Source organism: Kogia breviceps, chromosome 14 (genome assembly GCF_026419965.1).
Source record: "Kogia breviceps isolate mKogBre1 chromosome 14, mKogBre1 haplotype 1, whole genome shotgun sequence".
Lineage (NCBI taxonomy): Eukaryota > Metazoa > Chordata > Mammalia > Artiodactyla > Physeteridae > Kogia > Kogia breviceps.
The window spans coordinates 84,454,018-84,481,465 of record NC_081323.1 but is presented as its reverse complement, the minus strand read 5'-3'; the positions used below and the strand labels follow the sequence as shown (position 1 = coordinate 84,481,465).

Here is a 27,448-nt window from a genome sequence, read left to right as displayed (position 1 = left end):
CCGAAAACTGAACACGGAGTACGATCGCTGGACTAGGCGGCATCTGCCGAGACAATGGGAGCGGGAGCCGGACAGGAGGCGGGGTCCGGGGCGGGGCCCTGCCAATGATGGTAAGGAGCCGGCCTCAGGGGCGGGGTCAAGGGAGAAATTAAGCCAATGTACTGGGGAAGCTCGGCAGCGGGGCGGGACTCGGCAGGACTAAGGAGGCTGGGGGGAAGGGCGTGGCCTTCTTCAGAGGCGTGGCTATTTGGTTCGCAAGGCGGGGCCTGGGTGGAACCTAGCCTGTGGCAGTTGAGAAGCCAGATTAAAGGAGCTCTTACTAGTGCAGTGTGAAGCCCGGCCAATGGAGGGGGAACTTGGGGGCAGAGGCGGGGCTGGGAGGAGACGAGTTAAAGCAGGTGGCCAGCGCGCCGGAGCCCACGTGACACGGCGGCACGCTGGAGAGCTCGTGGCCGCACGAGGCTGCCGGAGCGCTGTGACTGGAACGTGGTGAGCACGAGCTCGCACACGCCCAAGCCTCGCGACAATTTGCCCGCCCTGAGACGAGCCGTTGGGCTCGCGCCTGCGCACCGCACGCCTCGCGCCTTCCCGCGTTTTTCTGGATTCTTCTGCCACCAGAAGAGAAGCGGTGGGCGCCCGTGCCGGAGTGTGGGGCTGGCGTGGGGAGGGTGACCACAGAGACCCGAGGGACCCGCGGTGGTGACTTTTCCTCAACGCTGCTCGGCCAGAAGTCGCTGTTCCGGGTTCAGACAGTGAGGCTCCTCTTTGACCCAGGCGGTCGCCCTCCCCCGCACTCTGGCCCTGAGAGAGGACTCTCCCTTCTCCATCCCCCTCTCCACCCCCTTCTTCCACAGAGGCCAGGAATCCCAGACCCAAAGGCTGATAGTCGCTCTCCTGAGCGGTTAGACGGCTCCTCCGCCCAAATAGCGTAGCCCAGCGTTGAGTAGAGATCCCCTCTTCTGGAAAAATGGAGGATGCGAGCTTTCCGTGACTCCTTCAGCGTTTCCGGCCTGGTTGTGATGGCGCCTCTAGCCCCAAATCGTTAAGCGCGTCGCAGTCGGGTCTTTGAGGAGTCCTGTTCTAGCCTTGTAGAAATGGAAGTCTAGGTGTTTCTGTTGTGGGGGGGTGTTGGGGGGGTCTTGTTTCTCGTTTGCACTCTGTGAGCTGGTTTCCTTTCACTGGTAGTTGACTCCGAATCCTGGGGAGAGGGGTGTGTTTTAAGCTGCCCTGGTGTGTGCCTTCCTCGGTGCTTGGGGAGTGACTCCAAACCGGAGGTCGGCGTTGGGGCCGTGGTGTCTTTAACGCCCTGATGCCTCAGGTCGGGACTGTCTCCGTCTTTTTTTTTTTTTTTTTTTTTTTTTCAGTTGAAGTAATAGATGATTTACAATGTTGTGCTAGTCTCTGCTGTACAGCAGAGTGACTCAGTTATACACACACATACGTTTTTTAAAATATTCTTTTGTATTATGGTTTATCCCAGGAGAAACCATAAAAGCTGTGCTTTTCTTTTTTAATTTGACGTGTGTTCTCCGTCTTATTTTTTGTGTTTCCCCCACTCCCCGAGTTCCAAAGCAGTTCCCTTGGAAACGGGGGGTGGTCGGGGCTGCGGATGGAGACGTGGTGGGGCAGGAAGCCTTCCCCCTTCTCTCCCTCCCGCAGTTGGACCACCATGCCCACCCTGCGGTCGTCCTCCCCCCAGCTCCATAGCTCCTCCTCCCCGAGCAGCGGGTCCTCCCCGCTGCGCAGGGCGGTGGGGCCTGGGCCGAGGAGCCTGTCTGCGTCTTCTAGTTCGTCTGTCGCTGTGCCCTGCGATGACGGGGACTCGGACCAGACTTCGGAGAGGTGAGTGGGGTTGGTGAGACATCGTTGTTGTCCGCAGCTTTTCCCGTTTTCATTTAACAGACGGGTAAAGTGGCAACACGTGTGTGACTATGAAAAGCCAGGAGACGCTAATACTGGTTCAGAACAGGCTGGATTTCGGCTGTCCTACGTGTTGGAGGCGTCCAGAATAATCCATCCTGTTCTGAATCCATCATCCAACTTGTCTGAACCTCTCTTGAACACTTTTGTATGTTCACGGACCGCCTCCGGTGGGGGCCCACAGATGGGGGAAAGGGAAAAGAGTTATTTGGTACCTGAAAACTAGTGTATACTTTTTAGTTGGTGTCCTGTAGTTCTTTTGTTTGGGGTTTTATAAACGAGTGCTTAGCTGTTAGCATTTATGAGCTTATTTTGTGAAGATTATATGAGTATGTCTTGGGTTTTAAAAAAACCTTTCCAGTAGAAAATTAATCAAGGTCGATTTATCCCCTGGTAATTTTTTTTTATTGCGATATAGTTGATATACAATATTATATAAGTTTCAGGTATACCACATAATGATTCACAGTTTTTTAAGGTTATACTTCAGCTATATGAATATCCCACGGTAATTTAAATTGGTTTCTTCTGAATCATTTCTATTTGTCAGTGCTGCCGTTTGGCACCAGGTTATATCTATTTTGTAAATTTAACCTTAATCAACAAGACGTGAATTTGTTTTCAAGGAGTAAAATTTAACACCAGGCACATATTAATCTCTGATTTGTGTTTTAGTAATACATGACCTCCTGAGCCATTTTTCTCTACTCAGCAGTGATCCCCTCACTGCTTAAGTGAATATCTTTTTTTTAATGTGAATATCTTTTGATTCTCTTATTCAGAGAGGCTATTAAGAAAGGGTTGTCCTTCACCTACCTCAGTTCTTCATTCTTCATCTCCAATGTTTTATTCAAGTGAAAGTTTTCCCTTAAGACATTGTCCCTACTTCCTAGCAACAGTAAGCTCATCTCTTCTTAAAATCTGAATATATTTTTCTCATGGAGAGGGTTGTAAAGTTAGGGACAAAAAGAAACTATAATTCAATTACCCTTATATATATAGGGGCTAGGGTGTTGTATCTAAGCAGAACCACACTCCCTCATAGGGATAGTGAATCTTTGTCAGCTGGTGAAGGCAGTGACTTCGAAGACAACTTGAGACGAAATGTAAAGAAGAGAGCAGCAAAACGACCACTCAAAACAACCCCAGTGAGTCAGTTTTGTTTTGTTTTTGAACCTGGTCTGGGAAGCAGCAAAAGAAAACCTAGAAGAGGTCAGCTGATATGCTTGATGAAAGGACAAGGCTTAAAAAGTGTTAAGGGACAGAAGTAGGAAGAAGGCAGATTTTGAAGAGCAAAGAATAAGAGAAGAGGGTATTAGGGTATAGAGGAACAGGAATGGGGCTTAGGGACTTTTAAAAGGACAAGAGGCTAGAAATAATAAAGTTTACAATATAAAAATCAGTTATTTCTAATCTGAGTCAGTAACTCTAACTCTGCTGTGGAATTGGCAGCTTAAGCCTACCTGTGTGATGAGACCTAGCATTAATGTCACTTTCACTTTTTAAAGATATTCGTGATCTTTTTATGCTTACTAGGTGGCAAAACGTCCAAAGAAGGGGTCCCGAATGGTACGTGCTTATGGTCAGAAAGAGTCAGAGCCACCAGCCAGTGATCTCTTTGATGCTGTGAAAGCTGCCAAAAGTGACATGCAGGTAAAACAGAGTGTCTCACCTCTGTTTCTTGATACCATCTCACCCCTTGTTGGGTGGAAAGATAAGTACAAGTGCCTACAAACTTGATTTAATGTAGACATTTTAGTGAATGTAACCTGTATCGGGAAAGGCAGATAAGACCACGGAATGAATCCTTGTACATCAGAGGGAACGTTCCTTTCCTAATAGTATCATAGAACGGGATAGATTTTTGCCTTGATTGATTGATGGAGGAGACAAGGAAAGGCATTGGATAATGTAGAGAAGAAGCTTGGATTTGTGTGGCAACTTGTTCACCCTTGTCATGTTTTTTGTTTGTTTTTTGTTTTTTGTGGTACGCGGGCCTCTCACTGTTGTGGCCTCTTCCGTTGCGGAGCACAGGCTCCGGACGCGCAGGCTCAGCGGCCATGGTTCACGGGCCCAGCCGCTCCGCGGCATGTGGGATCTTCCCGGACCGGGGCACGAACCCGTGTCCCCTGCATCGGCAGGCGGACTCTCAACCACCGCGCCACCAGGGAAGCCCCACACTGTCACTTTTTAGCTCCACTTTGACAGTTAAACCTAATTTTTTCCCCTCCCCACATATCTTTTTTCTCTTCTTACATTTCTTTTTCAATAATTTTATTGTAATTCTAGTACCATCTAAAAACATGTAAGGCATATATGTGCTTAAAATTTTTTTTTCAGTGATCACCCAGGCCTCTAGCCCCAGCTCAAGAAATGAAACCTTAATGGTGCTGTAGAGACCCTTGTGTATCTTCCCTCCACCTTACTCCCCCAGTTCCCTCACCACCCACAGATAACTACTAGAATGAATTTTCTGTTAACCATTCCCTTGTCTTTCATCATAATTTTATCACCAATGAATGTGTTTTCCTTAATTTAAGTGAATGAGTTGTTCTTCAGTTTTCTGTGACTTAGATTATTTCAGTTGTTTGAGATTGACCCTTATTGATATATAGTGTGGATTTTTATAGTTTTTAGAAAAAATTAAAAATTTTCAAACATACGGAGTTTTTCTATTTTTATTTTTGTTACTGGTTTTTATGTGTTGGAATTCTTTGGGGCCTGGGTTGAAGATGGGTTGTTAAGAGAAGAAACCTACGTTTGCTTCTGGTGGTTGAGTGAGGACACTCCAGAGTCACTTTTAATTAAATTATCTGATTGTGGTTATTTTGATTGTAGAAGTAATGTGGATCTGGACTGCAAATCCAGATATGGGAACTGGCTTATGGTTTTGAATTCTCAAACAATTCATTTTTCCCTCTACCCCACACTAAGGTCATAACAAGCTAGTTTTCTTGCTGTCCCCATCTTACCTATAGGTTTATTTCTCATTCTTGCTTTCATGAGGGTGTAACTCTTTGCAGGAGCCTCCTTTTGGACTACTCTTTTTGGAAGCCCTTTAGGCTCTATCTCCTATGCTCTACATTCCATGCAGCCATCTGGACAGAAAGTTAGTTTCCTAAGTTTCTGTCTATAGTTAAGAGACCCCTCAGAGCAAAAGTCAGCTTGCTTATCTCTCAGAATTGCTACCTTCACTTCATTTTTGGCTTTTATGGAATTTTACCTGTCATTCTGGTTTAGCAATACATTTTAAAAGATGTTTTAATATTTTAATCAGAAGTTTAGATGCTTCAGTTAGAAAGCTTATGCAGAATTTCTAGTCTGTCATGTTGCCAGAAGTAGAAATCATCCACATTGTTTTCCTAGTCTTTGGTAGATGAGTGGCTGGATAGCTACAAGCAAGACCAGGATGCAGGATTCCTGGAGCTCGTTAACTTTTTCATCCGGTCATGTGGATGTAAAGGTGAGGAAACTCCTACCCTTTTCTAATCCCCAGCCTTTGCTCCTATATTGTAAAACTTTTTCTCCTTTTAGATGTGTAGGATTAGGCATTTCTAAATAAATGGAGAGGGAAAAGCATAAGAAAAGTTTCACTTATTTAACTAGTGCCGACTACATTGTTGATTGGTAAATAGGGAAGAGATCCAGTAAGGAAATGTATTGGTTTGGAGACAAGACCCTTTGGAGAAAAAAAAATAATCATGCTAATGTGATGGTATGATGTTTACAGATTTGGAAATGGACCATCAGACTTTTACTCTTCTTTTCTCTAAATGAAATAATCTTTTATTTTCTTATTCCTTATTTCTCAGCCACTTCATTGCATATTTCTCCACTGAAGCTGTGGGGCCCCAGGTCCCCAGAGGTCGTGACCTAACTTTAGTCTTATAAGACTGCAGGTTGTATTATAAGAATCTGGCATAGTTTTCTTTGTTTTTTGATTGTTTGGAATATTTTTTTCAACCATACTTTTCCACTGTTTGATTCCCTTGGGTTTTCTAGAGAGGTTGCCTTATAGCAGGTATTCAGTTAGATGGCAGCAGATTTATGACTAGGATTCAGGTCTTCTGATTCCCCACGTAAGCTCTTTTCAGTATATTTCCTAGCTCATCTTCAAATGTATATGTTAAATGGTCATGGTGTCCTGTTATTTGCCTTCTAAGTACCTCATCTCATCCATTCCTCAGGCACTGTGACCCCTGAGATGTTCAAGAAGATGTCCAACTCGGAGATCATCCAGCACCTAACAGAACAGTTTAATGAGGTGGAGGAAGACAGTCCAGGATCCTCTGGCCACTCTTTTTTCAAAATACAAAGCCCATTATCCTCTTCTTTCTGACTCTGGGAAATAGGATAGCTTTTAGAAAGAGGAGTTTAATCTCTTGGGAGCAAAAGGGACCTATACACATTATCTGAATAGTCCTGTAGAGTTGAGAATGAGGTATAAGAAATACATTTTTACTATACTATTGGGTTTTGACATCCAGTCCCTGTGACTTCATAGACCTAGTAATAACTTTTCCATCCTTTTCATAAACTCTTTTATAGGACTCAGGAGACTATCCTCTGACAGCTCCAGGCCCATCCTGGAAGAAGTTCCAGGGCAGCTTCTGTGAATTTGTGAGGACGTTGGTCTGTCGGTGCCAGTACAGCCTCCTCTATGATGGCTTCCCTATGGACAACCTCATCTCTCTGCTCACTGGCCTCTCAGACTCCCAAGTCCGTGCCTTCCGTCACACTAGCACCCTGGCTGGTAAGCAGTTACTTTTATTCTGTAAATGTTCTCTTGGGGGTTAGTAGAACTTTCCTCTGTTCTCCAATCCTGGATCTTCCTTCCTACCTGCATTCTAGCTCTTTACTTCAGGGTCATGCTTCCTTTATCCCAAACCTCCATCCAGTTTCTCATTAGTGGAATTGTAAACAAGGAGTGGATTACAGTGATGGTTTCCAGCCTTAACGTGTTTCTTATAGCTCACCACTGGGAATATGCTAAGCATTAAAGGAAGCCCAAAAGAGTCAGGGAGAGAAAAAATCCACTCCAGAACAGTGAGTCTTAGGATTTTAGGGTCACCCTGCTCTAGCTTTTCTTTTTCACTGCCCCTTTTTTCCTTCTTTTTTGAACCTACCCTCCCTCCCTCTGACTTAAGTAATGATCTCGTTATCTTGTTTTTACTGACTCAAAGCCATGAAGCTGATGACCTCCCTGGTAAGGGTTGCCCTCCAACTGAGTCTACACAAGGACAACAATCAACGTCAGTATGAGGCTGAACGAAACAAGGGGCCAGGACAGAGAGCACCTGAGCGACTGGAGAGCCTGTTGGAGAAACACAAAGAGGTAAGAAGTGTTCCCCGCCTCTTCCCTCCTCTCCTGGCTTTCATCACAGCTGCTGCAGCCCACCTTATCAGTCCCCAAGCTTCTCTCTGCTAAGGCACAGTCCCCCAGGCAAGCTTTCAGATCATGAATAATGGAGTCTGGCAGTAGTTTAATAGAACCCTCCAGTCAGAGGTTATTGCATGCTCACTTTGTTTCTGGGATGTGGGCTCAATAGAGCATTTCTAGTTTAGAGTAAATTTTAGAGTTCTCTATAATTCCACTTTTGCTCAGTTTCCATTGTCTGCATTCATGATCACAAGTGTTTAAATGTTGTGCCTGCATCTTGTGCAGGGGGTTAAGCATTGACTTTCTTGTCAGGTGTGCAGTATGCAGGTTACCACAGGAGTGCGGGAGGCAAAATTTTCAAGGAAAGGATACGGGACAAGCCTTTCAATCTCTCCTGCGTTTAAATTCTATTCCTGTTAGCTACTAGCTCCATGGCCTTATGTAATCTCTAAGCTTCAGTTTCCTTTCCTTTAAAAAGGGGATAATTCTTTTTGTGAAGATTAAATGAGATGAATAAATTGCCTAGCTGGGCACATAGTAGGTACTTGCTTTGTTTCCTGTTAAACTTGAAGAAGACCACTGGAGGACATAAACCCCAACAAAACCTTTTACACTGATTAAACCTTCAAACAGCTGTGTCTATCATGAGACTAACACTGATTTTCCCCTCATTCCCCCTAAGTATCTGAGACCTCCCCCACCATGAGGTTGGCAGGACTCATCATGTCTTACTGTGCCAGTTGACTTGTTTTCCAGCTCTCACCAGAGATATCTTCCATGCTAAATCATTAGAGAAACGTCTATACTTTCTTAATTCTCTTTTGCTATTTTCACTCTCAGTATGTCTTAAACCTTATATGTACTGGGTCTGTGTCAAATCTTAAATTATATACACTAGGATGACTCCTATTATTTGGACTTCTCTGGGCTGTTGCTTCATCAGTTCTGCTTTCTGTCTTTAATCTCTCTCTCCACTTATAAATGTATATAAGCCCTTGAATCTTCTTTCATTCTCCTCTATGAGCCACCCCATTTCTATCCTTCCTTTTAGTATTTCCTTACTTCCTTAATATCCAACTGAATCCTTTCACTACCTAGCTTCTATCCCCATTTTTTTCTTTCAAGTTATTTTCTCCAAACTAGTGACTTCTTAATCCCTATAGCCAATGACCTTTTTTCAGTCTCCCTTTTCAACTTACATAGAATTTGGTACTGATGACCCACTTTTCCTCCTTCCCTCCCTCTCTCTCCTTTTCCTTTAAGTATGAAAATTTTCAAACATTCAGAAAAATAGATAACACTGGTAGAATGAACACCACATACAAATAATCTAGATTTAACTAGATTATTCAATTTAAATCTAGATTTAACTAGATTTAATCTAGATTTAACTAATTTACTATATTTGCTTCATCTATCTTTTTTTTTTTTTTTTTACTATTTTGTACTAAATTATGGGCATATTGGTATTTCAACCTAAAGACTTAAGTATGTCGTCTAAAAAACATGTTACTACATAATCCTAATACCATTTTCATATCCAAAAATATTAACAATGATTCCCTATTTTATAATCCCAATTCATATTTAAAATTTTCCACTTGTCCCCAAAATACCTTTTATATCAGGTTAATTCCAACCAAGATTTATTTAAGGACTATGCATTACATTTGGTTGCTGTGTTTCTTAAGTCTCTTTTATACAGAACCTCTGCTCCCCCCTCAATTTTCCCCCAATATATTGATTTATTGAAGAGTTGGGGCAGTTGTCTTAAAGAATGTTCCCTTGTAATTCTGCTTCCTTGTTATCTGTCATTCATCTAATCTAGGGTTTCTCAACAATGGCATTTAGGGAGCTGTCCTGGCATTACAGGATGTTTAGCAGCATCTCTGGCCTCTATCCACTAGATGGCAGTAGTACCTTCCCAGGTTATGACAACCAAAAATGTCTACAAACGTTGCTGAATGTCCCCTGGGAGCCACCAGTTGAGAACCACTGATATAATCTCTTCCTTCTCTTTTTTTGTTAGTTCCGCTTCTTTTGTCAAACAAACTGCATTTATTAAAAATTTTTTCCCAATTGTTGTTAGTCAAAAACATGTATAACTACCAGCTAGGGCCTCTGAATAGCCAAAGATAGTCAAAATAATGAGACACAGAAGGGATATTATTTTTTCCAAACACAAATCTCTGAGGCATTAGTTGACTATACGGCTTCTTCCAGAATTAGAAGGTTTAACCTTTTTCTATTCTGACAACTTATTGGCTACATTTTCTTTTTCGCTGTTTTTGACTGATGAGTTTAATTACTTTCATTTGCAAACTCCACCCTTCTCATCAACTTTGTATTTTAGATGTATCTATTGACTGCCTGATTTCACTGACCTATCCACTGTCACAAGTGGATGAGTAGGTGATAGTCTTTTCCAAGGTATCTAATCCATAGAAAGAGAGAGGAAGTTAGAGGCCTGTAACTTTCATACCTTACTATAGATGTATGTTTCTCATGTGGGGGAAAAATGATTTGGGGAGATAGAAGTATTATGAACGTGTGGGAAATAAAGCCAAATGTCCTGAAAATTAAAAAAAAAAATTAGAAGATCTAAAAGGGAACAAAGGGGGGGCTTCCCTGGTGGCGCAGTGGTTGAGAGTCCACCTGCCGATGCAGGGGACACGGGTTCGTTCCCAGGTCTGGGAGGATCCCGCATGCCGCAGAGCGGCTGGGCTCGTGAGCCGTGGCCGCTGGGCCTGCGCGTCTGGAGCCTGTGCTCCACAACGGGAGAGGCCACAACGGTGAGAGGCCCGCATACTGCAAAAAAAAAAAAAAAAAAAAAAGAGGGAACAAAGGATACCAGAGGTTCAGACTGTGTTCTCTTAGTAATAGGAAGTAGGTGGGTGTCATGCTTTTCTTATATTTTTGTGGTCTTATATTATTGGGGAACATGAGAGATTGACCTGTTACTCCCTGTCCTCCAGCTCCAAGAGCATCAAGAGGAGATTGAGGGAATGATGAATGTCCTCTTCAGGGGTGTCTTTGTACATCGGTACAGGTGAGTTACTGGGATCCTCTCATTGAAGCAGCTGGTCCTCAGTTATGGAGTCTGTAGAAGTGGCAGGGTCTCCTCCTAACCCTGAGTTATCTGGTTACTCCCACAGCTAATGCAGCTGGGGCAAAAACTCTTAACAACAAATGTTCCAAATTAGGTTTAGTTTATTCCCGCCTACAAAGGATCGTGTAAACTCTTCTGGGAGAGACGATAAGAGGGTAAGGCATTGCTGAGTATTCTTCTGCTCCAGCTTTGCCTGAGACCTCCCCTCCCCCATCTTCCTGGGGCTTGAGCCTTGAGAGGACAAGAGCAGAGAGCCAAAAAGCAGGGCCTTTCTGAGGGTGTACAGCTCGGCAAGCCTTTTCCTAGCCCACTTCACTGTGCCTTACACTGTGCTAAAGGCAGGGGAGTTTTACACTGGGTAAAGAACTTCTTCCTCAGTATTTGTGTCTTACTCTTACCTAGATTTCAACCTCTGCCTTTCCAGAACCCTTTAGCTGATGTAATCTTTTCTTGAAGTGGAAGGAAAACAGACACGTGGATATATTGCACAACACGGAATATAGCTTATATTTTATAATAACTATAAGTATAACCTTTAAAAATTGTGCATCACTATGTTGTACCTGAAACTTATATTGTATATCAACTGTACCTCAATTAGACACACACACACGCAGTTTGGGCAACAGCTAAATTAAATTCTGAAATTGATTTTTAAAAGGGGCATGGAGGATAAGTTCAACTATTTTATAGGCTGGTTACAGAAAGAAAGTGTTCACTTTTTAAAATATTCACATTGGGAGGAGGAAATGAAAGGCCTAGTACCTGGTATTTAGTCAAGAAAATAGATTCTTCTGTGACAAAGATATCTGCTGGGATGGAAAGTGAGATTGGAGAGAACGTAATAAGGGTCAGTTTCTCTCTGCCTAGGGATGTCCTTCCTGAGATCCGTGCTATCTGCATTGAGGAGATTGGGTCTTGGATGCAAAGCTACAGTACCTCTTTCCTCACTGACAGCTATTTAAAGTATATTGGCTGGACCCTGCATGATAAGGTGAGAGTTGAGTCAGTCCTCGTCCCCGCCCTAGGGTGCTTCAGCTTTTCCTGGCACTGCCACTTCGGTGTTTCACTGGTGGTCAGTGATCAACTCATCAAGACACTGAACCTCGAAACTCGCTCAGCGTTTGGGAGGGTAGGATAAGTTAGGAGAGAGAAAGATGTATCTAGGAGATTAAATGCCTGAAAACCACAGTCGAGTGGAGAAAGACTTTCCCCATGGAAAGGCGAAAAAGTTATTGACCGGGTGGTAATGCAAGTGCTAGGGTGGTAGCCAAAAGAGCCTTTTTTTTTTTTTTTTTTTTTTTTTTTTTTTTTGTGGTACGCGGGCCCCTCACTGTTGTGGCCTCTCCCATTGCAGAGCACAGGCTCTGGACGTGCAGGCTCAGCAGCCATGGCTCACGGGCCCAGCTGCTCCGCGGCATGCGGGATCTTCCCGGACCGGGGCAAGAACCCATGTCCCCTGCATCGGCAGGCGGACTCTCAACCACTGTGCCACCAGGGAAGCCCCAAAAGATCCTTTTAATCATAATTGCTAAATTCTGCTGTGATCCTTTTGGATTTTAAGTGAGAAGACAGCTGTTCGTTGTCTCTGAGACATCTCAAAGAGTCCTCGATACAGAGGACACCCAGGCCCAGAATGAGTAATCCGAGAGGGAAGTATGGAGGCCCAGTGAGGGTGAGTAGAGGAGGAGTCAGCCACATTTCCCTTCTCCTCAATAGCATCGAGAAGTCCGTCTGAAGTGCTTGAAGGCTCTAAAAGGGCTGTACGGCAACCGAGACTGGACTGCACGCCTGGAGCTCTTTACCAGCCGCTTTAAGGTAAAATCGGGACAGTGCTCCTGTGCTTGGCTCTGTCTGTGGTTCCCATTTCCCCACCTCATTTATCTGTCTATTACTTTTATATATCCATAGATATCCCAGTGTCTGCTTCTACACTCTGTCTTTAGGAATCTCTCAGATTCTAAGAAAGTGGTGTTTAGGGATGGATATAATGAGCTGTTGAGCAATGTTCTCCTTTTTACAGGACCGGTTGGTTTCCATGGTCATGGACCGAGAGTATGACGTGGCAGTGGAGGCCGTCAGGTTACTAACACTTATCCTTAAGTGAGTCCTGGGAATTGGAGAGGCAAGCATCTCAGACTTAACCTTTTCAGCATCAGACAGGCCCTTCCAGAGTCCTATCCCTCCACGGATCGTAGGTTGACTCTTGTTTATATACACGTTGAAAGAGGTCACTCCCGAGTTGCAGGATCTCCAGGGGGCAAATTTCCTATCTTCTCTAACTCTTCATATCCCTCTGTTTTCCACTCTTACATTGGGAATTTCTTTGTCAGTTAATCCTTGTTAGTTTTTCCCTTTTTGTTTCTAGCCTTAGTTGTGCTAGAGGACGGCATCCGTATCCACCTGCTTGTTCTGCTTTTCTCCTGGCAGGAACATGGAAGGGGTGCTGACAGAGGCAGACTGTGAGAGCATCTACCCTGTTGTGTATGCCTCTAACAGAGCCCTGGCCTCTGCTGTAGGGGAGTTTCTGTACTGGAAGTGAGTGGACCTCTTTCCGTTTGTTCCTTTAACACCGTCATCTGTTGTTTTCTCTCCATCATCTGCTGGTGTTCTTTCTAAGGGCTCCCCATAACTATAAAGTCTCCCTTGGTATCTCCTTCTCTTCTCGATGCCTTGGGGCTTTCCTTAGCTCTGCGCCTCTTTTTCCTTTAATCCTCTCTTTGGACTGTTTCTTCCTTCCATGGTAACTGTTGCACTGCTTACTTCCTTCCATGCTATGCCCTTTTCCTGTGTCCCCTCTACCAGGCTCTTCTACCCTGAGTGCGAGACAAGAACGGTGGGTGAGAGAGAACGACGCCGAAGTCCGCGCTCCCAGAGGACTTTCTTCCACCTTCTGCTGTCCTTTTTTGTGGAGAGTGAGGTGATGTATGGAAAGGAGCTGTTGGGCTCTCATGCATAAGACCTTCAGGTAGAGAAGGATGGGAGCTGGCACTGCAGGAAGGAGAGAAATGGTTCATTAGTAGCCAATTCCTAGAGTTTTAATATGTGGCTTCAGTAACTTAACTTCTGTCTTCTTCCACAGCTCCATTACCACGCTGCATACTTAGTAGATAGCCTGTGGGACTGTGCGGGGCCTCAGCTGAAGGACTGGGAGAGTCTGACAAGCTTGCTGCTGGAGAAGGACCAGGGTGTGTGCCACCTGGTAGCCAGGGGAGGGGACCTCTCATCTCCTAGTAGGAAACCAGGAGAGATTTGTCTCCTGACTTGTGAAAGGCATAGGTGTCATGGGCGGTGGGGCGATGGGGCGATGGGGTCCTTGGAGGTGGAGGGGGGCCACCCTGTGATTCTGTTTTCCATCCTCCCGCCACCTCAGACCTGGGCGACGTACAGGAGAGCACACTGACAGAAATCCTTGTGTCCAGCGTCCGGCAAGCTTCCGAGGGTCACCCGCCTGTGGGGCGGGTCACGGGGAGGAAGGTATGGCACGAGGGGCAGGGTAGGTTGGTTAGCGCTATTAAATCCAGGCAGGTATTGTCCATCCTAACCCTCAAGTCTTAGGTTCAGGTGCTCCTTCCTCTGCCCCTCAAAGAATTCCATTTCCAGAGAAGGAAATTGAAGGGAGCTGCTGAGTTTTCCTTCCTGGGAAGATAAGAGGAATACATGTACACACACTGTTACCCCCACCCCCAAATGATTGTAATTCCAGGGCCTAACCCCCAAAGAACGTAAGATGCAAGCCGACGACAAGGTGAAGCTGACTGAGCACCTCATCCCCCTGCTCCCCCAGCTCCTGGCCAAGGTAGAGGGGCCCCACTGCTCAGCCTCTGGGAATGAGTGGGTGGAAGGAACTGGCCTCCAGATGAGCAGTATAGCAGGTAATAAGTAGGCTTCCCTCTCAATCACCACAGTTCTCAGCTGATGCAGAGAAGGTTGCTCCCCTGCTACAGCTCCTCAACTACTTTGACCTCAACATCTACTGCACCAGGCGCTTGGAGAAAGTGAGGAGAGAGGAGGAGGACACATTCCCTATACTTTGCTACTTTCGTCCTAGGCCAAAGGTTCTACCGCCAGTATCCGGTTTTTCTCAAGAACCTGGATTCTAGAAAAACCAATAAGCCCTCCCTTTCTGAGGCATCTTATCCTTGAAGTTTAAAGCTTTCGACCCTGTTTCTTTTCTCCCCACCTCTAGTCCCCTCCGGAGGAGTCGTCCTCCCTGCCCCCCCACAGCACGGTCTTCTCCCACCTTTTTCTCTCTCAGCACCTGGAGCTGCTCCTGCAGCAGCTCCAAGAGGTGGTGGTGAAGCACGCGGAACCAGCGGTGCTCGAGGCTGCTGCTCACGCCCTCTATCTGCTCTGTAATCCGGAGTTCACGTTCTTCAGCCGGGTGGACTTTGCCCGCAGCCAACTTGTGGATCTGCTAACTGACCGCTTCCAGCAGGAGCTTGAAGAGCTGCTGCAGGTTGGAAGTGGGGCTGCATGACGGGACACCCCAGACTTGCGTGGGAGAGGCTCTAAGATGGGGGTGTGGATCTGTGAGTTCTTGGGAAAATCCCACTGTGGACCTTCTTTCTTCCTCAGTCGTCCTTCCTAGATGAGGATGAGGTGTACAGTCTGGCAGCCACTCTGAAGCGCCTCTCTGCCTTCTACAAGTGAGCAGCTCCCCTCCTGCTCCCTCTTCTGTTTCTACCGCTGTCTGAGGGGTTGATTCCCCTCATTCTCTTCCAGTGTAACGTTTTTCTCTCCCCGCCCCCCAAAGTGCCCATGACCTAACCCGCTGGGAGCTCTATGAGCCCTGCTACCGACTCCTCCAGAAGGCTGTGGACACAGGAGAGGTTCCTCACCAGGCAAGTAGACAAGTTAGAGACGTGGAGGCAGGAGAGGAGTTTTAAGGGCCGTGTTCTAAGTGGCCACCTCACACGCAGTTCGAGTCCCAGGGCCGTGGAGCGGATGAGAGAGAGAGAGAGACGTTGATCATGTGTGTCGTTCCTTCCATCCCAGTCTTGGAAGGTGAATGTACTTTACAGCACCTGAAAACAGCCATTCTCTCTGGTTTCTGGGGAGTCAAGGATAATATTTAGGGGGTCTAGGAGACTTTAAATAAATTAGGGAGAGGTAGCATTCCTACTCAGGATAGAATCCTCTGAAGACTTCCAGAATCAGTTTTTTTCTACTGGAAGAGGAATTGGGTTTCTCCTAGTCTCATTTTCTCTCTTCTTGTCTGCTTTTTTCTTTTTTCCCTCCTTTGTGTGTATCTGCCTATCTGTCTCTCTCTCCCCACCTGCCCCTTACTCCTGACCCTCATTTTGTAACATTTGGTTGTTACAGGTGATCCTACCAGCCTTGACTCTTGTCTATTTTTCCATTCTCTGGACACTAACCCACGTTTCTGGATCAGGTGCTTCCCAGGTGAAAATGGGTCTGAGTAGGGGGAACGGGAATGGAGGAGCCCGTGTCTTCCTTCATTTCTCCCCGCTGAAGCCATTGTCCCCACAGAAGCAGCTGTTGAGTTTGAAGGGCAGGATGGTGGCCTTCTGTGAACTCTGCCAAAACTGCCTCTCAGATGTGGATCCTGAGATTCAGGAGCAGGTGAGTGTTTACTCAGTGAGCGTATGTCAGGATGCGAGGCATCCCCCTCAACCCCAACCCTCTGGTCTGAGGAAACGCCGTTCTGAAGTGAAATTGGCGGTGTAATTTCTGCCTTGGTCAATATCCTGTCCTTTTTAAGCATTCTTTTTTTTCCCTGACAGGCTTTTGTATTGTTAAGTGATCTGCTGCTCATCTTCGGCCCTCAGATGATTGCCGGGGGACGAGAGTTCCTTAGGCCCCTTGTCTTTATTCCTGAAGCCACTCTCCAGTCTGAGCTGGCCAGCTTCCTCATGGACCATGTCTTCATCCAGCCTGGAGGACTGGGCAGTGGTACAGGGGCTCTATACCTGGGGCTCAGGCTTATAGGGCAGGAGGTCTGAATCTGTGATTCTGATGTTTCCGTTCTGCACTTGATGTGAACCAGGTCATTCCCAGGAGGATCATTTACAGATAGAGCAGCTGCACCAGCGGCGCCGCCTCCTGGCTGGGTTCTGCAAGCTGTTGCTTTATGGGGTGCTGGAGATGGACGCAGCCTCGGATGTTTTCAAACACTACAACAAGGTACAGCAGGGCACCAAGCTGAGCACGGCCATGGCTGCAGATGCTGTAGCATTACAGATAGGAGGGTTGGGGAGATGATAGTATCAGGCTTAAAAAGGAGAAGCAGGGGGGAAGGCCAATAGTTTAGAATAAAGGGACAAAGAAAAGAGACTTAGTAGTAAATAGTTAATGGAGAAAAAACCGTGAGGAGGAAGAAATTCATTGGAAGGAAAGTATCTTATTCTTCTTGTCCAGACTTTTTTTTTTTTTAATGTGAATCTAGTCTATGGAATGGGGTAATGTAAGAAAGGGAAATAAGAATGGAAGAGGGTTCAATCCTCACAAGATACCTAGATATATACCTTATTTCCTCAACCCACCATTGTGTTGATTTCTCTTTATTGAGTACGTACTATCCCAGACACTAAGGACACCTCAGTGAACAAAATAGTCAACGGTTCCTCCTTCCTGGAGCTTCTGTTCTAGTGGGGAGAGACAAATAGCAAAGGCTTCGGTGCTGGATGATACTGGGCTCTGGCAGGCTTACTATCCTTCTCCAAGAAATGGGCTCAGGGCAGAGTTTATTCTCTTATTTGCCTAAACTGATTTCTTTGGGGCTTTGTACCTGTTGGTTAGAGGTGTGGTCTAGTATGAGTTGTTTTATGCTTAGGTTCACATTTCCCTACCTAAGCCTGTTTTGGAAGGAGATACGGTTAGGGCTGTGAAGAAAGAAACAAAACAAATAGTTTTTTTCCTGTGGTCAAACAGTATCTTCTCCACTTCTTTTCCATCAGTTCTACAATGACTATGGTGACATTATCAAGGAAACGTTAACTAGAGCAAGGCAGATTGACCGAAGTCACTGTTCCCGAATCCTGCTGCTGAGCCTCAAGCAGGTACGCCCTTCTGCCTACAGTGCCTCAGACCTGATGTGCCCTCCCTGCAGCCCACCCACAGCCGTCTAGAACATGAGATCCTTCAGAGCAGGAAGTTTCTGATTTACTTTGGCTTTTATTCCACATGACAGTCACCTTCACAGTTAGTAGAGCCATAAAAAGTATATTTTTAACTGTCTGGGCAGTTTCCATCCCAACCCCATAGAAACTCCACGTCAGGACATGGGAGCACCAACAGTAAAGTGATACGGAATTCCTAATTCTTTTTCTAGTCTGTTCTCTCGCAACCCCTTCAGTTACTACAGACATTTTTATTGTTACAGAGCAGGGTGAAGCCTCTCTCTGTTGCAAGGGGGTCAGGAATAGGGTCAGTGTCCTAGGAGGAAAGAAAGAGTAAATAGCAGATGGTGTCCCAAGCCCTTTTGGATTTCTGGGCAGAGAAGGGAATGCTATACTTGCTTGTTTCTATCTTGTTCCTCCCTTTCCCAAATGTGCCATGTCTCCTGGACACAGTTATACACAGAACTACTGCAGGAACAGGGGCCCCAGGGCCTGAATGAGCTTCCAGCCTTCATGGAGATGAGGGACCTGGCCAGGAGGTTTGCCTTGAGCTTTGGACCCCAGCAGCTACAGAACCGTGACCTTGTGGTCATGCTACACAAGTAAGGAAGTATTGGTTGGAAAGTAAGGTATTTGAATCTTCCTAAGAGGGCTGACCCAGAGGCTGGGTACAGGGAGGGCTGGGAGTGAGCTCTCAGAGGGGGAGGGTAAGCATGTTGAGGAGTCGCTGTAGAGTTGGTGAGCAGGAATCCTTTTGAGATAGGCTGGGTCCAGGGGAAGAAGCACTTGGACAGGATGCCTCATCCCTGGGAGGGAAGTGGGAAGGGACTATCTTCCTAAAATGATTTTGCTCAACCAAGGGAAGGCATCAGGTTCTCCTTGTCTGAGCTTCCTCCAGCTGGCTCCTCCAGTCAGCCCCCAAATCTGGCATTCCTGGAGCTCCTTTCAGAGTTCTCCCCCCGACTCTTCCATCAGGACAAGCAGCTGCTGTAAGTTAGGGCGTGGGTGGATAAAGATGGGGGTTAGAGAAGAAGGGTGTGGAGAGGGCCTGTGACCACTTCAGCCTCTCCATCCCTTTCTTAGACTGGCCTACCTGGAAAAGTGTCTGCAGCGTGTCTCCCAGGCACCTGGCCGTCCCTGGGGTCCAGTCACCACCTACTGCCAGTCGCTCAGCCCTGTAGAGAGTACAGCAGAGGCCAGCCCTCAGGGCTACCCCCGCTCCAAGAAGAGGCGCATTGAAGGTAAAGTGCTGTGAGTGCAGGTATCAGGGTGCTCAGTGCTACTTCCTTGATTGCCCTACCTAGATAAGCAGCGTATTGGTTTTTGCCTCCTTCAGACTCTTGCGTTTGGTCAAATAAGTATTTCATTGATTACCTACTATCATAAGGGTACTCATTTTCTTCAAGGTTTATCTAGCCAACTAAAAACTGTGAACTTCTGTGAAAAATTAAATAGAAACTAATCATAAAACCAGAGATTGAACTAAGAAATCTGTACATTTAGGATGCCTCTCTGTGACATCTTATTTTCCAATTTTTAAAGATTTTTATATAACTTTCATGATTTTTTAATCTTCAGATCACTACCTGTCTTAATAATTTACCTTTTTTCTTTAAACTGATTTTTTTTTAAACATAGTCTCATCTTAAGTGGTAATATCCTAGGAATCACAAGTTTGAGGTGTTTGTGCTTTTTAGTGTACATTTAAAAATATTAGTTGTCATTTCTTAGACATTTTGTATAAATGGAATCATATGGTATGTGGCCTTGTGTGTCTTTTTACTAAGCATCATGTTTTCAAGGTTCATCCATGCTTAGCATTTATCAGTACCTCATAACTTTTCATGACCAAATAACATTCCATTTGAGTGGATATACCATATTTTATTTATCCATTCGTCAGTTAATTGACATTTAGGTTGTTTCCACTTTCTGACTGTTAGGCATAATGCTGCTGTGAACATTCATGTGTAGGTTTTTGTGTGATGTAGGTTTTCACTTCTCTTGAGATATATCTAATAAGAACTGAAATTGCTGGATCATATGGTAACTATGTGTAACTTTATGAGGAACTACCAAATTGTTTTCCAAAGTGCCTGCATCATTTTACAATCCCAGCAGCAATGTACAAGGGCCCCAGTTTCTCTACATTCGTGCCAACACTTGTTATTGTCTTTTTTATTTTATCCATTTCCTAGTGGCTGTGAATTGGTATCTCATTCATTGTAGTTTAAATTTGCACTTCCCTAAGGACTAATGCTGTTGAGCATCTTTTCACATGCTTATTGGCTATTTGTATATCTTCCTCAGAGAAATGTCTGTTCAAATCCTTTGCTCATTTAAAATGGGTTGTCCTTTTCTTGTTGAGTTCTTTACATATTCTAGACAAAAGTCTTATCAGGTGTATGGTACAGAAAAATTTTCTTCCATTCTGTGGGTTGTCTTTTAATTTTCTTGATGGTGTCCTTTGAAATACAGAAGTTCTTAATTTTGGTGAAATTCAACTTATCTATTTTTGTTGTTGTTTGTGCTTTTGATGTCTTAAGAAGCTATTGCCTCAAGTCACAAAGATTTATTCCTGTGTTTTCTTCTAAGAGTTTTCTAGTTACAGCTGATCCATTTAGGTCTGTGATCCATTTTGAGTTAATTTTTGTGTGTGTTGTGAGGTAGGGTATGAATTCCTTTTAATGTCTTTTGTATACCACCTAAGGACTTACTATATGCAAGATACTGTGTTAGGTGTTTTAGAGGCCATGAAGGATTCTCAAGTAGCTTACCATCTAATAGAAAAGAAAGAAAATACATTTATAGAAAATCTGAGTTATGAAGTCACCAGTAAGTAATAAATTCCCAGGGATTTGACAGATGAATGCTATAGAATTCAGGGAAGAAAGGTATCATTTTAAGTTTAGTTGATCTATGAAGGCTTTATCAAGAAGATGGATTTAAGCTGGATCTTGAAAAATGCATAAGATTTATATAAGTTGAACAGAGGAGGAGTGAGTATCATGGGCTAGCAGAAGAGTACAAGCAGAACATAGAAAGGTAAGAGTTTGCCAAAGCACATAGATGTGTAGATTGGCTTGCCTAAAACAGAGTTTGTAAAGGTAGGAGAAAACTGAAAAGGTCGGTTCCATTGTTCATTCAGCAGACACTTACTGAGCACCCTGTGCTCCATTGTGCTGGGAATACTGCAGTGAACTTTCTTTCAAACAGTGTCAGATAGTGATGCATGCTGTGGAAGAGGATGGGGAAATACTGGGGAGGTGGGGATTGCACTCTATAAAGAGTGATCGGGGAAGGCCTTGGAGAGAACGTGAATGCAGGGGAGAAAACTGAAGGAAGTGAGAGAGGGGGTGCCTTGTGTATATCAGAATAGCAGACTAGAGGGTGCAGCCGGTCCAGAGGCCATGGTGGGAATGTCTCTGGCACGTTCAAGGAACAGCAGAGAAGGCCGGTATTGCTGAATGGAGACTGTGTAGGATATGAGACCAAAGGGGTCGTAGGAGTGCAGAGCGTACGACCCAGAATAAAGACTCCAGCTTTTACTCAGAGTGAGATGGGTAAACATTGGAGGATTTGAGCACAGGACTGACAGGATTTGCTGTAAATTTTAAGGCGTTCCTTCTGGCTGCTGTGGGGGCCCAGACAGGAGATGAGAGTGCATGAGCCAGGGGAGCAACGGACGTGGTGAGAAGCGGCCAGATTCTGGACATACTTCCAAGGTATCACTAATAGGACTTCATAATAAGAAAGAATGTAAGATGTAAGAAAGAAAGGAGTTGAGGATGACTCCAAGGACTTCGGCCTAATAATTGCAAGGATGGAGTTGATAGCAACTGAGATGGGGAAGGCTGTGAATGAGAAATGAGACCAGGGCTTTGGTATGAGCCATGTTACTACAGGTGGAGATGTTGGACAGACAGGAATCTGGAGTGAGGGGGGCAGGCAGAAGCTTGAGATAGATGTGGGAGTTGGTACTTGAAGTCATGAACCTGAATGGCTAAGGAAGCCAGTGAAGATGGAGATAGGGAGAGGTCCCAGGGCTGAATGCATGGACATTACACCAGTGATGATAGGTTGGAGAGATTAGGAGTCACGTGGGGGCCCAAGGTGTATTCTCTGGGAACACAAGCTCACGGACATGGCGCTTCCCTGTTTCGGTAGCCCTCTGCTTAAACCAGAAGCAGCTCACTCTCCGGTTGCCGGTTTCAGTGCACAAACAAGGCTGTGGGGAGGGAGGATAATGGGGGTATGAACATTTACAGTTGACAAATACTAATATGGGTTTGACTTACGTTTTAAAAATAGCATTACCGGGCTTCCCTGGTGGCGCAGTGGTTGAGAATCCGCCTGCCGATGCAGGAGACACGGGTTCGTGCCCTGGTCCGGGAAGATCCCACATGCCGCGGAGCAACTAAGCCCGTGAGCCATGGCCGCTAGGCCTGCGCGTCCGGAGCCTGTGCTCTGCAACGGGAGAGGCCACAACAGTGAGAGGCCCGCATACCGCAAAAAAAAAAAAAAAAAAAAAAAAAAAAAAAAAAAGCATTACCTAGGTTTTCTAAGACATTTTGGGGTTCTTTCTCCTCCTCCGCCTTCCTAGAGCTCTGCAGGAAAGAGTCCATAATATTTTGAGCCCCAGGTCTTCCATTTACCCTTCCTATTAGAACTGTGCTGACACTGCAGTTATCTCATTTTTTCTAGCTTCTAAAAAATCCAGTCTCCCATTTTTCTGTTTCTCCTTAACCCTCATGTTTCCTCCCTCATTTCAGGCCATTCTAAGCTTTTTCTCACTACAGAAATCTTGAATGAATAGGATCTCAGATGTCCTCATTGATTAACTGAGACCTCTCAATCCTAGGGACTCCAACCCTCTTTCACATCCGTGTTTGTACGTTTCTGTTTATCTGTGGAATGTGTGTCTCTTTCCTTCTTGTTTTCTAAGCTGTGTAATGAGCTTTTCTTGGACAAGTCCTTGGTACAATTCTGTAAACCCTACTTTTTGTAGTATCTAGGGCTGTACTCGTTTTTAGTCGTGTCATAATGAGACTATCTAGATTTTCCATTCTCTTTTATAACTTTTCCTTACCAAATTCTGAGCAGGTCTTGAAAAACTAAAAGTGTCTGTGGTGGTACCTGGTCTACAGTTGACATGTGCCTCTGCTGCTTTGCAGGCCCCTCCAGGCGGCACAGAGAGGGCATCTCTGCATCACAGGAGGAAAGCCTACAGCTGAACAGTATCCCACCCACACCCACCCTTACCTCAACGGCTGTGAAAAGTAGGCAGCCCCTGGGGGGGTTGGAAGAGATGGAAGAAGGCGGCGGCTCAGAACTGGCATTTACCCAAGGGTGCGGCCCCAGGAGAGCCCGGCTGTGATGTCCCGGTTTGGTGTCTCGTCATTTCTGTTGTGTTGTTCCCTCCCACAGCACCTCCTCATTCTCGGGTTCTTCTCCAGTCCTTTCCTCTTACTTTAGCTTTACATTTTCTCTTTTTCCCTCCAGTCTGAGCTTTTTACTGGCTTTCATGCTGGCCACTTTACCTCTTTTTACCCTTATTTTTAACCCTTGTCACTGATCCACCTTCATTCCCAACAGCCAGCCCCTTTTAGGTGCCCAGAGGTTAAGGTCCTTGAGTCCACAGCATTTCCAGACTCCACTCAACTCTTTGGGTCCTGGTCTGGGCAACCGGCTGACCCGGTGAGCTTTTCTCATCATCTTCTGTCTTCACTTCAGATGTCACCCATTGTAAGGGGATTCTTTCCTTCTCATTGCTTCTATGCTGGTGCTTTGTGGGCTTGTTTTAACCACAGAACACTTCCAGTGTAACGTGGAACCCTAGTATGTAAAACAGATATAAGTAGAGCTGCTTTGATTGAAGCTGGAGTGGGACTCGGGAGCCCTGGTCTGCTTACTCCCCACCCTGTTCCCCTGGGGTGCCTCTGGGAAACTCTCAGGGGTCCTTGAAAACCTCTACTCTTTGCCACTGTTTCCAGGCTCAGCCTGATGGAAGAGGATGAAGAAGAATTAGAAATTCAGGATGACTCAAGTGAAGAGTGGCAAGGTACAGGCAAGGTGAGTGGATCCAACGGTCCCTTCTCCCTCTAGAACTGGAAGCAGATGTGAGGGAGAGAAACCATTGTAGTTCTCCTCTGTCCTGATGATGCCTTGTCCTTGGAAGCTGCCCAAGACATTTTGAAAGAATCACAGAGTAAAGGAGGAAGGGTTTGTAAGTTGCTGTCGACTTTGCCTGGACTTTAAGGAAATAGGGGGAAAAAATTTTAAATACCAAAAAGGACTGGAATAGGATTCCCACACTCTCAATCCCCTTATAGGTATTTTGCCTCTTAATCTCCTAAGAATTAAAGGGAGTCCTAGAGCTAGATAGAGATGGAAGGTCACCCAGTCCAACCTTGCAGCCCGTTCTCTTCGTAACACATGCACACAGGCACAGCCAACCTTCCTTCCTCTCTCCTTAGAGAGCTGCCCCAGTCCTCCTTCCTCCAGTCACTCCATTTTCTACCCTTGCCTGCCTGCTTCCTCAGAAGGATATGCTGCCAGTTCAGTAGGAAAAGCATGGAATTCGAGTTGAGGAGACCTAAAAGTCTTCCGTTTTACCACTTTATCAAGTTAGCTCCTTAACCCCTCTCAACCCCCTCATCTTTAAAATGGACATTTTACACAAAATACAAAGTGAAGGCGCCTTATAAACAGAAAAGGATTGTGTGTCTGCTGCTGTTCTGCTCCCTTCTCTGCTCTTTGAAGGTGGAGAAAAGGACACAGTAGAAGAGGGGAGTGGAGGTCTTGTGCTCAAAGGGAAAACCAGATAACATGTTCAACCCAGAGACTAGACAGCAAGGCCTCTATTAGTCTTTCCTCAAGTCCCCTCAGGAAAAACCCCATTCTCTCGTTCCAAAGCTGAACAAATTTAAGGGTCTCAGTTGGCAGGCCAGGAGAGGAAGCGCTTCTCTGATGACTCTGACGCCGCTGCCCACTCTGACTTTGCTCCTCTTCCCTCCCTGGCTGCTTCAGGGACCTACCCCAGCCTTCAAGCTTGTCACAAGAGACTGGAAAGGGCCCTTTTGTTGTTTGCAGGTGATGGAAGTGGGGAGGGACCGCTCTGATTTTTGATCCCATTCTCTCTAGCAGTCTTCCGCCAGTGAGCATGGGCTGGACCTCTTAGATTCTACAGAGCTGAACGCTGAGGTGAGTGTCCCCAAAACAGACTGTGGAAGGCAGGTTAAGAGGAGTTGTGCATCCTTGGGAGATGCTGGCAGGTAGTACATGTGCCTGTCAAGTAGGTGGAAAGAAAGGCCACAGCCCCTGGCCTGCTGTCTCAGCTGCCCTGGGAGCATCCTGGGCGAGGGGTGGTACAGGAAGGGAATGAGAGTTGTCCTCTGGAGGACCTTGCAGTCATTTCTTTGTCCTTTGGTCTGTTGTTAGGTCTCTGTATCTTACTTTCATCTTTCTCATTGTAGGATTTCTGACATGACCCTATGTCCCTCCCCACCTCCACTCCCCACCTCTACAACATGACCACTTGGAAAAGGCCAATGGGAAATGGAGTGAAAGAAATCATTACTTCCCCACCCCTGGTCTCTGAGGGGAAGGAGACGTGGGCTGTGCCTTTCTAACCTGACCTTTCTCTGATGCTGCTAGGATAGAGCAGTCATAAGCCCCCTGTCCTTCCTGGTGCACCGTGGCTGTCTGTCTGTCTGTTTGAGCAGAGTGCCTATTTTCTGCTGTTTGGAGGGGTGGGAGCTTCGCCTCAGTATTGGAGAGGGGCACTGCCTGTGTTGAATGGAAGGGGCCTATTAGTTTTTCTGTATTTGGGGAACGTCTCTCCTAGCCTCTTTTGTGCCTTGCTGATTTAGCTCAATAAACATGTTTGAGTCAATTCCAGGCTGTGGCTTGAGAGATTGTTAAACTGATGGAGGTCAGGTTCTTTCCTGGAGTCTTACACAGCTCTGCCTAGCCCTGTGGTCCCACGTACAGGTGCGTTGCTCCCCTGCACGCATGTGTGCGCGCGCACACACACACACACCACACTAGGTGCTTTGTATGCTGGCTCTTAGGGATGTATTGCTTAGTACGTGGGAGACTGGCTGCCTTTGAGTAGTTTATCTAGTGGAGACAGTTTAGGCTGAAGAGGGAAGGTAAGAGTAGCATCCCGAACGGCTGAAGGGTGGACCTACCCGTCTTACCTCCACTGAGAACAGGCCAGTCCACATATCTTGGCAGCCTTTACTCAAGGGTTCTTTCCAGGGATAATTTCATGCCCTCATCCCAGAGACACCTGTCATAGCTTGAACTTTTATAGAATCTCAGTATCTGAGAGTTGGGAAGAAACTCAGAAGTTATTCTGAATGACCAGCCCCAAATCCTCAACACCACAGTCTCCTTCATCCTTTCCTTCCCTAGCTAGTTCCTCCCCAAGTCCTGGCAGGTTATTCGCCAGAACGTCTCTGATCTCTCTCTTCTCTCGGTGCTTGCTATCATCTCTCACCCAGACTGCCACAAAATAGCCTCTGGATGCTGGACTCCTTGGAACTCTGACTTGTTCTTGTTCTGCTTCCTGGAACAGCATAGCGCCTCTGTTGTCTCCTTTCCCTCTGACAAGCAATCAAAAATACATGAAAACACTGTCGTCTCTGTCTGCTTTCACTGTTTCCTTCTGTGGTTTAAGGAACTCTTCAGCCTCCCCTTTTAAATACGACTTCGAGTTCTTCCCTGTCCTGGGCATCTGCTGTAATTTCAAGTTCTCACTGTGTGGTGTCCCAGGCTGGACACAGTCAGCCAGCTAGTCTAGGGGTTTCTGCAGGAGGATCCATGATTTCCTGTGATTAGGTCACTCGGCCAAACAAGCTCATTTCTTCCTCCTTCCCCCTCCCTCCCTGCCAAATAAAAGCTAGAAGTTGGGTTTGTGAGTCTCATTTTAGAAAGGCAGCCTACCAGTGCCCTGGGGATCTTTAGCCTGTATTCCCTGGAATAGTTCCAGAGAGCGGAGCTTTTCCGTGGGATCTGGGAGCAGAGTGGGAAAACTAAGGTAAAGATATAGAGGGTAGATATGGGAACATATGTATATGTATAACTGATTCACTTTGTTGTAAAGCAGAAACTAACACACCATTGTGAAACAGTTATACTCTAATAAAGATGTTAAAAAAATGAAGTGGAAAAAAAAAAAGATATAGAGGGTAGAGGTCACTAGGGATCCAGGAGGGGGAAGAGGAGTCCCAAGTTAAATGCCTGCCAAGCTGGTACTTCACAAGATCAAAAGAGAAAGTTGGAAGCTCTGTAAATGTGGAGATCTTTATGCAGCTGCCAGACCACAGTATGGTAGATTGAGCCCCAAACTTCGAATCTGTGCAAGTTTTATAACGTGTTCCCCAAATTCTTTGCCACTCTTAGTATATTGAGAGTTTGGGTCTAAGTCCTTTCTCCTTGAATATGGGCTCTGTGAGTGCTAGATTAACGTATGGTGGAGTGATGCTGGGCCACTTTCCAAGCCCAGACCTTGAAGAAACTGGCAGCTTCCACGTCCTGTTTCTTGAGATGTTCAGTCTTGGCGCCCAAGCAGCCACACGGAAAGGCCGCATGTAGGTGTCCCTCCAGCACACCTAGCTGAGGTCCCAGCCTATGTTGAGCATCAGCCACAAGACGTGGTTCAGATGTGAATCAGATGATTCCTACACCCAGCTTTTGAGTCTTCCAGCTGAGGTCCCAGGCATCAGAGAGCAGAGACAAGCCATCTGTCCTGTACCTTCTCCAGATTCCTGACCAATAGAATCCATGAGCATGATAAAACAATGGTGTTTACACCACTAGTTTTGCGTGGTTTGTTACGTAGCACTAGTAACTGAAAAAGAACCTCAGAGTCATAAGATGTCAGAAGTTTGGACATATTTGTTTAAAAATTATTTCTGTATTAAATAAAGATGTAATGGATGAATTTATGGT

General features: G+C 45.7%; 1 protein-coding gene across 1 annotated transcript; it reads left to right on the top strand.

Moving 5' to 3' along the window:
* Nucleotides 1-421: 421 nt before the first annotated feature.
* STAG3 (STAG3 cohesin complex component) lies at nucleotides 422-27,448 on the top strand. The gene is made up of 34 exons (XM_059038656.2): nucleotides 422-628; nucleotides 1,660-1,842; nucleotides 2,966-3,068; nucleotides 3,457-3,573; nucleotides 5,287-5,383; nucleotides 6,108-6,184; nucleotides 6,469-6,673; nucleotides 7,104-7,255; nucleotides 10,276-10,349; nucleotides 11,280-11,403; nucleotides 12,129-12,227; nucleotides 12,433-12,512; nucleotides 12,840-12,947; nucleotides 13,215-13,329; nucleotides 13,492-13,597; nucleotides 13,783-13,886; nucleotides 14,116-14,208; nucleotides 14,318-14,407; nucleotides 14,668-14,868; nucleotides 14,988-15,058; nucleotides 15,166-15,253; nucleotides 15,735-15,815; nucleotides 15,903-15,995; nucleotides 16,157-16,325; nucleotides 16,420-16,556; nucleotides 17,330-17,431; nucleotides 17,945-18,093; nucleotides 18,352-18,480; nucleotides 18,575-18,732; nucleotides 22,666-22,840; nucleotides 23,087-23,188; nucleotides 23,485-23,563; nucleotides 24,635-24,694; nucleotides 24,967-27,448. The coding sequence occupies exons 2-34, from the start codon at nucleotides 1,670-1,672 to the stop codon at nucleotides 24,973-24,975; spliced, it is 3,720 nt and encodes a 1,239-aa protein (XP_058894639.2). The 5' UTR covers nucleotides 422-628; nucleotides 1,660-1,669; the 3' UTR covers nucleotides 24,976-27,448.